This window comes from Pantherophis guttatus, chromosome 8 (assembly GCF_059756535.1).
Source record: "Pantherophis guttatus breed Tessera chromosome 8, ASM5975653v1, whole genome shotgun sequence".
Lineage (NCBI taxonomy): Eukaryota > Metazoa > Chordata > Lepidosauria > Squamata > Colubridae > Pantherophis > Pantherophis guttatus.
Window position 1 is genome coordinate 56,395,239 of NC_142070.1, and position 10,119 is coordinate 56,405,357.

The window sequence follows — 10,119 nt, forward strand, 5'->3', positions numbered from 1 at the left end:
GAAATATAAGCTCTTTTTAATTTCATTCTAGGCAAAGAAGATGCACTCACAATTTCAGCATTTTGATTAAAGAAAAAATAACGAAGCAGTAGTCATTATACATTCTCGAATTATTCTGTTTACAACAATGTGACATCACAGCAGCCAGTTCTTTAGATGGTGTTGGGCCTTCATAGGTATCAAGTTTTTCCGAAGAACTTAGGAAATCGTAATTTATCGGTTTGGTATGTATGGGTCCAAGCCTGTGGCCTTTTGCAATTAACAAATGGAAATTTGGTCAGTGTTCAGATTTTCTAATACTGTCCCAGATTTTTTGATATGGCAACTACTGATTGATACAGATTGATGTTTTTAATTATTATTTATTTTATTCATTAAACATGAAACTCAGTCAACTGAACATTCAAAAATGCATCACAAATACCATTGACTGGTGCTAATGGTTGATACGGGTTGCTGCCAGCATCCTAGGTATCAACCAAGTACCTTCTTAAGATGTATGATGTTCCAAATAGTGCATCATCATCATTATTATTACCATTAACCAAAAACAATTCCATTCGTATTGGTCTCTTGTGCGACTCTTGTGCGAGGATGAAGTTGACGCCACCGCCTCAAAGGCTTGGTCAGAAAATGTCTCTGATCCAGCAACTGCTTTACCTGTCGGTTGCCCCAGCTGGGGTTTGAGTTTAACTATCCTAGAAAGCCCGAAGATATATCCCGCTGACTCGGGAGAGGCGTAAAAACGGAGACGGGGTGCCCTCAAAGAATTTCCCTTCCTTCCCTGCCAGAAGCTCTTTCTCAGGCAGGGAAACCCTTGGCACGGGAAAGGGTTAAGGCGCGCGCTCCAGAGTCGGAGTCTCCCGCGGGCCGGAAAAGTAGCGCAGCCAATGAACGCGCCGCCCGGGACCAGCCCCACCCCCGAGGAAAGGCCGGCCCTGGCTCGGCTCTGGAGCTCCACCGCTGGACTGACAGCTGGGCGGGCTGCAAAAGGCGGCCGAAAGCCAGCGAGCACGCAGAGGCGCGGTGTGGGTCGGAGTCGGGAGCTGCCTGGCCAGAGGAGCGTCTCAGCGGGTTCGGCGACGGCTGGGCTCTTTATGGGAACAGCGCGCAACGGGCCCGGGGGCGCAGAGGGCAGCGTCCAACTGAAGGTAGACATCCCGCTGCTGCCCGAGGCGCCAGCCGAGCAGCCGCCCCAGCCATGGCCCGGCGCAATGCTAGCCTGGCCCCGACGCCTTTTTCCATCCAAGCCCTCCTCACCAAGAAGGAAGTGGGCGCCGTGCGAGTCGTAGCTGCCGCCCGTCCCTGCCCGCAGATGCTCCTGCCCGGTCCCGAGGGTACGTCCGCCTGTTGCTGGCGTCTCTTTGACCCGGAGGCCACTACTCTGGGCCCCGTGCTTCAGCCGCCGAAGCCGCCAACACCCCAGGAGCAGCAGCGTTTTGACCCCGCGGCTGCCCGGTCACCCCTCTGGGACTCGGACTCAGTCCTGAGCGAGGAGCATGACGGCGACAGGGAGGACGACGACGAGCAGGAACCTGGCAGCAGAGAGGGTCACGTGCCCGCTGACTCCCGAAGACCCCGAGAGAGGCTGCACAGTCAGGGCAGAGCCCAATCCCATGCGGGAAGAATCAGCACCGAGCAAGGCCACATTCCTCAGTCCCCGGAAAGCTGGCCCCCGGGCCGAGGCTCGGGGCCGCCGACAACAGGTGAGCCGGGTCCTTTCGGAGCGATCAAGGGAGGACTGTGGAGCGGGACGATGCCGGTGGGAGACAGAGCCAGGTAGGGGCCGAAGTCGTGCTCCTGCTCATCCGGAGATCTCGACGGCGCAAAGCTGTGATATGGGAGAGTAGAGGGCGCTTCTCTCTTACAGAGAACGGACGACCCCGCGCTGCCTTCCCGGAATCCTCCGAGAACGAAGCGTTCTGGCCAGTGGGTCGCCGCTAGAAGGCCACCTTTCGAGTGGCAACGGCGTCACCTTCGGCCAGGGCTGGAGCCTCGCCCTGCTCCCAGTTCTGGGTTCAAAAGGCAGCTTTTGCTGGGCCTGGTGGAAGAAACAACTGCAAAGCCATTCTGGCCCCTAGTCGTTGTTGCTTTCCTATCCACGTCTCCCTTCGGGAGGAACCCATTCTAATCAAGAAAGGGCAGCCGGGAAACGGGTTGCGGAAGAGGATGGCCGCCCTCCCAGCTCTTCGGCTGGACCTGAGAAGCGGCCGAAAAGGGTGCAAACAGGGCGAGACTCCAGGCCAGCAGGGGAGCCCGGATCGCTTAACCCGCTCGAAGCATGTTGCTAATTGCACCCTCATCGCCGCTCTCGTGGGACCCCATACAGTTCCGAGTTCTGGCTGCCTGCCGTGACTGCGGAGCCCCGAAAACTCCTCTCCGACGCCGTGTTGTGCGAGCCGCCTTCCAATGGACAAAGGCCTTCTCGCTGAGCTCGGGAAAGACAGCTCAAACATAAGAGAGGATGTTTTTCTTGCAGGAAATGGATCGCGTGAAGCTTACTTACTAGAGGCAAAGAAGGGCCCCGTCCTCCTCCCAGTCCCAGGCAGAGTCCGTTTCCCCCGCTTCTCTCGAGTCGCCAGCCTCGCAGGGGCAAACGGAGCCGAGGAGCTTGTCCTCCTCCAGACTAGCGAGGCCCAATGGATCCCGGGACGGCTCCAATAAACCCGCCGGGCCTGAAGTGGATCCCGGGGCGGTTTCAGTAAGCCGCCGGGCCAGAAGTTTAGGAGAATCCCAGCGTGCGGGAGGTGGGGAGTAAGAGGGTGCCTATTGCTGGATGGCGTCTCCCTGGCAGTTTTTCCGCTTGGGCTGAGCCTGGCGGAGCAGCAAAGATTTACGTGGGGCGGGAGGAAGAGACGTGTCGTTTGCCTTCTTCGACTTTTCTAGGCTGCAGCGAAGAGTTTCGTTTCTGCCCGCCGCTCCATTTGGAGAACCTGACAGAGGGGAACCAAGGATGCGCCACCAGGGAAGCCCAGCATGTACAAGGGCTCGAACGGATAAGTTTTCTACCCCTAGGAATCCGAAGACCAGCACGCAAAGTTGAGCTGCGTCTCTTCTCACCTTTGTTGGCCTTCCCGCACACCAGAAGGGTCTGACCTTTGGACAAAGCCTGCTTCGGTCCGCCTGTCGAAAGCAAGCCAGGTTCACTGGTGGAAGTGACGCGCCTTACCGGTTCCGTGCAAATGAACCTGGGACAAGAATACTTAGAAGGGTGGTTTGTAGCTTACTTTCTACAGCTCCTGCCTCTGGAGGCTCGAGTGCCGCTCGGCTGAGATCCTCTGAGCCTGGGGTGAGATTTTGAAGCAAAAAGATGCCTGGGAACTGGGAAGTTCGGGATCTAGTTTAAAACCCGTTGGATTTAATTTACGAACTGTGGCTTATTGGAAAATGGCGGGACAGACTGCAGCTTTGTGGCTCCGCTAACAGAGGATTCATTCCTGCAGCATTTGCGAGGAGAGTTTGACTGATGGAAAATTAAGAAATGTCAAGTTTCGAATTGTGGCGAAGGCTCTTCTTTTCGTGGCTCCTTAGTGGCGCTTCGCTCTCCCCTTCCCCACCCCTTATCTGGATAGGCTGGAGCTCTGATTTAACAGAGGGGTTGTGGCGCTCCTTCCTTGGTACGGTCTCCCCTCAGCCCCACAGCAGGCCTGCTCACACAGGCAGGCCATATGAGGAAGGATAAAGGCCGCCTTGAGAGCAGCAGCTGTCCCTGCAGTCCAGAGCAAATGTTGGCTGGATCAAACACAGTGCTTCTTCCCAATTTCGAAGGCGGTGTCTCCAAGTCTTTCTTGGGCTCATTCCCTTTCAGGGCAACTCGTGGGCACCCCTCTCAGCCAAAGTGCAACCTTCTGCGCACCCCTCTCCTCCTTTACCAAAAAGGAGAGGAAGCAAAAGGAAGAGTTTGAAGAGCTCAGACCTGGCCTTGTGTTTACCCTGAGACAGATAAAATTCCATCCCATGCTGGTCTCTTTCCCGTTCAACCTTCTTTGTTTTACACGTGTAATTCATGTAACTGTTGGCCGCTGCTTTTGAAGGGCTTAGATATGCGTGTGACTGCCTGGGAGAAGCCCAAGAAAAATAGTGAAGGCTCTGAAGCCCAGTGGGACATCCGTCAAAAAGCCCTAGGACAGTAGAGAAGTAATGACAACTACCGGCATCAGGGCCTTGCTTAGATTCGGCGCCTCCACCTCGAAGGAGGCTTGCCTTTAGGGACAGGAGAACTGTAGGCCGAATGCTGCTTCAGGATCGGTCAGAATGGGAAGCCCCTCCGATTGCAGGCCAAGTCTCTCTGCTTCCAGTGGAGAAACCGAGGTGGAGGGAAAGCCGGGAGGCGGGCGGGTGGCTGAAGGGGCGCCCCCAAATTCCGACGCCTCCTGACTGTCTGTCTTCTTTTCCCCCCTCAGGAGGCGTCAGCCACCCTGAAGAGGAGGACGAGGAGGAGGACGAAGCCAAACACGGCGACAGGGGCTCCAAAGCCCCCTCCGAGGAGGACGAGGCGATGTCGGCGGGCGTCCCGGCCCCGGTGACAGCCTCGACGGCGTCCCAGAAACCGCGCAAAAAGCGCTCGCGGGCGGCCTTTTCCCACGCGCAGGTCTTCGAGCTGGAGAGGCGCTTCAACCACCAGCGCTACCTCTCTGGGCCGGAGCGCGCCGATTTGGCTGCCTCGCTCAAGCTCACGGAGACGCAGGTGAAAATCTGGTTCCAGAACCGGCGCTACAAGACGAAGCGGCGCCAGCTGGCCGCGGACCTCCTGTCCGCCGCGCCGGCGGCCAAGAAAGTGGCGGTCAAAGTGCTAGTCCGTGATGATCAGAGGCAGTATCACCCGAACGAGATGGTCCGGCCGCCTTCCCTCTTCTCCTTCCAGCCCTCTTACTATTACCCTTATTACTGCCTGCCGGGTTGGGCCCTTTCGGCCTGTGCCGCCGCCGGCGGCGGGGGCATCAAATGAGGCTCGGGTCCCGGCCGCTCCAGAGCAAAAAGGGAGGGAGGGTAGGGAGACGAGAAGCAAGGAAGGGAGGCAAGGAAGGGAGGCAAGGAAGGCAGGGAAGAGCAGTGGGAGAAAGCTCGGGAGCCGATCTGTTCTTCCGGCAGCTTTTGCTCTTCTGGCGGTGCCTCTACCGTCCCCCTTTCTTTATTCAAAACTGTCCAAACGCCGCCGGAGCAGAGTCAATCCCCTCCTGCCGGCCTCGCTGAACAATCGAGTATTTTTCGGGCAACCAAGCTGGCCGTTCTCCTACTCTAGCGCCTGGGAGGCAATCGGAAAGTGCCCGAACAAGCTTGCTCAGTCTGATCAAACAGACCACCTTTCCGTCCTCTCTAACGTGGCTGTATAGGAGAGTTTCCCCGTAGCTTCTGGGCCTGTGATCTGACTTTCTTGCAGTTATGGGGCCCAGTTTGGGAAACAATATGATTCTAGCACTTTTTAGTTGTATTAAAATCGTTGCGATTATAATTATTTTTATATTTAGTATGAATTTAATACTCGGGCCTTTGAAGGGAAAAAGAAACAGTTATGGTGGGAATGTTGAGGCCATTCGGTGCCTTTTTTCCCTTCTCCCATTTCGCAGTAAATGCCCTCCTTTTTTAGGTGGAGAGTTGCAAACAACCAGGACAATTTACTTCCACTGAATTGTGAATATTTGTCAGTCCATCCCTTCCTTGTACTGCCCCCATAATTTATAAAAATCAGTTTAACTTTTGGCAATTGCTTTGTTTCTTAATTCTAAAACTGCGCTTCCGCCAGAAAAACTTACGTTTCAGGCCGCGGCCATGGGACTACTTGATCCCTCGCTGGCCGCCTCACTCTTACGGGGGTTCCTTCTCTTCTCATCCAAATATCAAGGGGTCTTTGTTATAAAAATAAATGGGCCCATTGCAGGGCACCGGGCAAACCTACTTCAGTTTCCCTGACTGTTGACTGCGATCCGAAGGTTATGTCTACCCCGAGAGGCTTGGAGGCTTGAATTTAAATCTGAACCCAGTAACTGGATTGTCAACCCAATTTAAAGAGGGCTCATAGTTAAAAGTCTTCAACAACCACCCATTCTCTCAGCAGCTTCCTTTTCCAGCCAAAGATTTATTCTCGTTTTGTACTGATGTTTATTGTAACAAAATCAAAATAAGGGGTCTGTTTTTATTTCTGATGAAATAAGTAGACAAGAGTAAACGGGAGGGAGGCAAAGTAGCAAACGGAAAAACAGCAGTTTGGCACTTGCTGGAGGAATGGTGATTCTTCTGAAGAAAAGATAAGAGAAGTTTAGACACTGTTGGAAGAAACACATTCACAAATCCAGAAAAATAAGAAATAGTGAATGGAGAACAAGTCCAAGCAACTTCTTAGGAAGTCTGGGAACCTCTTGGTACTGTAGTTGGCAAGTGAAAATGATGGATTAAACAGCCTCTCTGCCCACAAATTGAGGTGTGTTATAGGCTGCACTGTATCAAAAGTGGGAGAGGAAGGCAAAGTGACAAACTAAGCCATGTGGGAGGATATAGCACCTGTGAGAATAGTATGAAACCCAGTGGCTGCCTTGATTTTCTTTCTAGAAAGCTTCTGGAACACCTACTTTAGCTGCCTGGAAGGCTTTGAACAGCTCAGGACTCATAGGGTTGAGAATTTTTACTCCTTAAGTCACCAGGACCACCAGACCAAACTTGGCTCCAGTTTTTCACTTAGACTTAGAGTAGGAGGAAAAGGTCTAGGGCCTACAAGAGTAGCCAGGGAATCCTGCTTTTGAGCACAACTAAATCCAAAGAAATGAATCTGGATGCAGGAAGTGAATAAGGCAAATGGCTATATTTACACAAGATTCTGAATTTAGTTGGGGCTGAAGGAACTGGATTTCCTGCTACCCTTATGGCCCTATGGGTGGATCATCTGAGGGTCTGGCTAAAGATGGGGTTTGAATGTATTGTGTGTCCTCTGTACACTCCCAAATTTTAGGGTCTTCTGAAGGGAGCAAAGGCTTTGGAGAGTTGTTGTGTCAAGATATTATCATCACAATCCTGATAGGTGGAGGCTGAAGTGGGGAGAACCTACTTTCTTCTCTTAGTGCAAATTGGAAGTTTCTGAAATCCTTGCATAGGTAGCCAGCCTTCTTCCTCCCGTTTGTAGATTTCATTTTTTGATTAATTGTTCTTTCCATTGTCACTCTCAGGAAGACTAACATTTCATGCAGCTAGCATGGGAATTCTTTAACCCCGAAAGGTGCATTTGGAATGGGCAAGGTAGGAAGAAGCACTTTTCCTGACCGACCACCGCTTTAACTAGGGGCAAAATACCAACTCACTCCCTTTTTTCTGACTTCGGGATAGAGAACCTTCCTCATCCCTTTCCCTCCTTTCCTCAAAGTTGTATTTCAGTTCCTTCATTAATAGCCTATAAATCAGTGGTAGCAGAAACTCTGTGCAGTTTAGAATTATGTTTTTGATTCTCAGCAAATTAATCAATTTTCTAAGATCCATATGTTAGCAAATAGCAGCAACATTCTTTGCGCAGATATTCATTCTATCAAATAGATTTACTATTTGCCTTGGAGTGAACTCCTTAGGATCCAGTTGTCCTCTAAATGCACAGCAGAAACTCATCTACAAGGGTTTTCAGTTAAGAAAAGGGAATCTTCAAGTTGCCCTTGATTTCAAAGTAAATTCCCATGGGGAAAAACAATTTTAAAAAAAGTAAAATAAATAATTTCAAAATAATACAAGAATCACATGACACTTTTCTTTGTTATACTTCCTTCCCATATCCTGAAAAGCCAGCAATAGGAGGCATCCTTAAGATGCACAATTCTGTAAGCCCTGAGGAGAGCAGCTAAGGGTGCAAAGCAGTGGGTCTCCTCCAGTATAAGGCCCCTTTTTATTTCTGCCTCAAAATATGCTGGCCTTTTTCATATGGTGCTTTTGGATCCTTGATTCTGGGATCTGGAGCTAAATTGGGTAAGATTGGCCTTGCTGTGAGTTGCAGGAAAGCACTCAGTGCCAGATGCCAGGAATAAAGTCCCCTCAAAGCCAGACTTTGGAGGGAGTGGTGCATGGGAGATTTGGGGAGTGTCTGGAACTGAAAGGGAGCCTTAGAAACTGCTATGTAGGCATTATCTCTGAAATGACCATCTTTCCCCCACTAGAGTTTTTGAATGTCCAAGAGCAATCCAATGGAGCTGGGTCTTGCTAAGCTGGAGGCGGGGCAGAGGGCATTCCTAACACATCTAAAAATGGAATGAGCCTAAATTCTACCAGGACTAAGGTAGAATTAGCAAGGCTGGCCAACCCTAAGCAAGGCTGGCCAACTCAGAGTTCTTGAGAATTTTGCTTCCCCACCCTCCAAAGGGAGATAGCTACACATTGCTGTTCCATTCCTTTCTTTAGCTGCACCTACCTGAGGGAAGAACAGGGCCTGGCAGCCCCCTTTTCATCTCCCCACGACCACATTTGTACCAGTGAGGCAGATTTAAGTCTCCCTTCATTGCACAAGGGTAAAAACCGAGCTTCTCCCAGATTCTAGCATCAAATATTAGAGCCGCAAAGCTGCAAACGGTGTTGTCCTGAGGTCAGAGGTCTGCAGAGCCTGGAACTAGGGCCCACCATTAGGAAGAGCGTAACTTGCCAACAAAATTGACAATCACTTCAATGAAAATAGTCCCTCCAGCTTCCACTGGAGAGATCCATCCTGCCTATAAAAGGGAAAGGAGGGGAAAGACCAAGGCTCCCAGGCCATCAAAATCCCTGTGGAAGTGGAGTTTCCTTGTGGTTAAGACAGGAAAATTGGGGTGGAGGAGGAACAGCCACTCACCTTCCTTTGAGGAAAGTGTTTCCCAGATGGCTCAGTTCAAGTGATCTAGTTGACCGTCTCCAAAAGTAACCACTCCAAAAGCAGACTAACTTTGAACCACCTGGACTACCACCATCTGCTCCTTGGAGACAGAGATGTTGCCCTGTTGGATGGGCAGAATGCCCACTCTGGGATTGGCAATGGCCAAATGTTTCTGTGATACCTCTCTGAGGTCATGGCAGGAAGAGGAGAGGGGACGGCAGAAAAATTCCCCCAAAAGAACTGCTGCTCTCAACTAGCAAGGAGAGCTCACGCTTTAGTCGTCTACTCAACTAATGGGCAGGGAGAGGCAGGGGCCGACGACTCCGCATTGATAACCACGGGTACTACTGCCCCTCCATTCCCTGGCAGAAGGAGAGCATCAGAGAGATCCCGAGAATTCAGTAGCATCGTTTGTCTTGCAGATCAATTGAAACATGCAAGCAAATAGACTGACAATTAAACAGAAAACAAACATCATTGCAGGAATGGCTGGATGTGGCCTTGTAGGATGGCTGTGTGCTGGAAAACTCTTTTATGCTTTTTGCACTGCCAGGGATAGAGAAAAAAAGTGCACAGTGGAAGGCGATGAATTTCTCTGCCTCTTTGACCTGGCCGATTATTCTCAGAGTCAAAGAAAGGGACATCAAAAGGGATACACACTTTTTCTATTCGAACTGTAACTGTAACAGTAACAGAGTTGGAAGGGACCTTAGGGTCACCTAGTCCAACCCCCTGCCCACACAGGAGACCTGTACTGATTCATCAACTGATCTTGTGCAAACAAGTGAACACTTTCTAGTAGGAATGGTCAATGCGACCTTTTGCCCTGGTTTAATCCCACCATGTCAAAAGCAAGAGTCTCTGAGCACTTGCAGAGCGCTCTTCCAAACCCATTTCAGGATCAGTTCACAAAGTTGAGGATTGTGATTTTCAGAGCCCATAAAGGGAGGCTAAGCTAATGAAGCATCGGGTCACTTTAAATAAAAGCGATTTAGGCAGACCTTTTCCAACTCTTGTTCGTCAGACTCCTTGACCGGCGCGGGATTCTCCTTCCCTGTATAATACTTCTTTAAATTGGCTTGATTTAAAACAAAAACAAAAACGAGTTCACTCAACAGAATCGCTGGATTCTAACAGCAAGAGGACGTGAAATGATAGTGTAAAAGCTGTACTTTGATTCACGCAACCAGTGAGCAATTCGTCTTAACCCCAGGCAGGAAGGTCGACCGAACCCTAATAGAAGAGATTTCGGGTCAGCCTTCGGGTTTTATTTCTTATATCCCTCAAAACCTTTTAATCGGACCAGT

The 10,119-nt window shown here is 50.8% G+C and overlaps 1 protein-coding gene across 1 annotated transcript; it reads left to right on the top strand.

Moving 5' to 3' along the window:
• Positions 1-992: 992 nt before the first annotated feature.
• Positions 993-5,704, top strand: NKX3-2 (NK3 homeobox 2). Its single transcript, XM_034408885.3, has 2 exons — positions 993-1,706; positions 4,404-5,704. Exons 1-2 carry the CDS (start codon positions 1,202-1,204, stop codon positions 4,946-4,948), a joined length of 1,050 nt encoding a protein of 349 aa, XP_034264776.1. The 5' UTR covers positions 993-1,201; the 3' UTR covers positions 4,949-5,704.
• Positions 5,705-10,119: the final 4,415 nt, after the last annotated feature.

What these genes read in the sequence shown, in the direction of transcription:
- NKX3-2 (XM_034408885.3), top strand. Translation starts at nt 1,202, where the DNA reads ATGGCCCGGCGCAATGCTAGCCTGGCCCCGACGCCTTTTTCCATCCAA. An exon ending in CTCGGGGCCGCCGACAACAG is followed by an intron (nt 1,707 to 4,403) that starts GTGAGCCGGGTC and finishes TTCCCCCCTCAG; the next exon opens with GAGGCGTCAGCCACCCTGAA.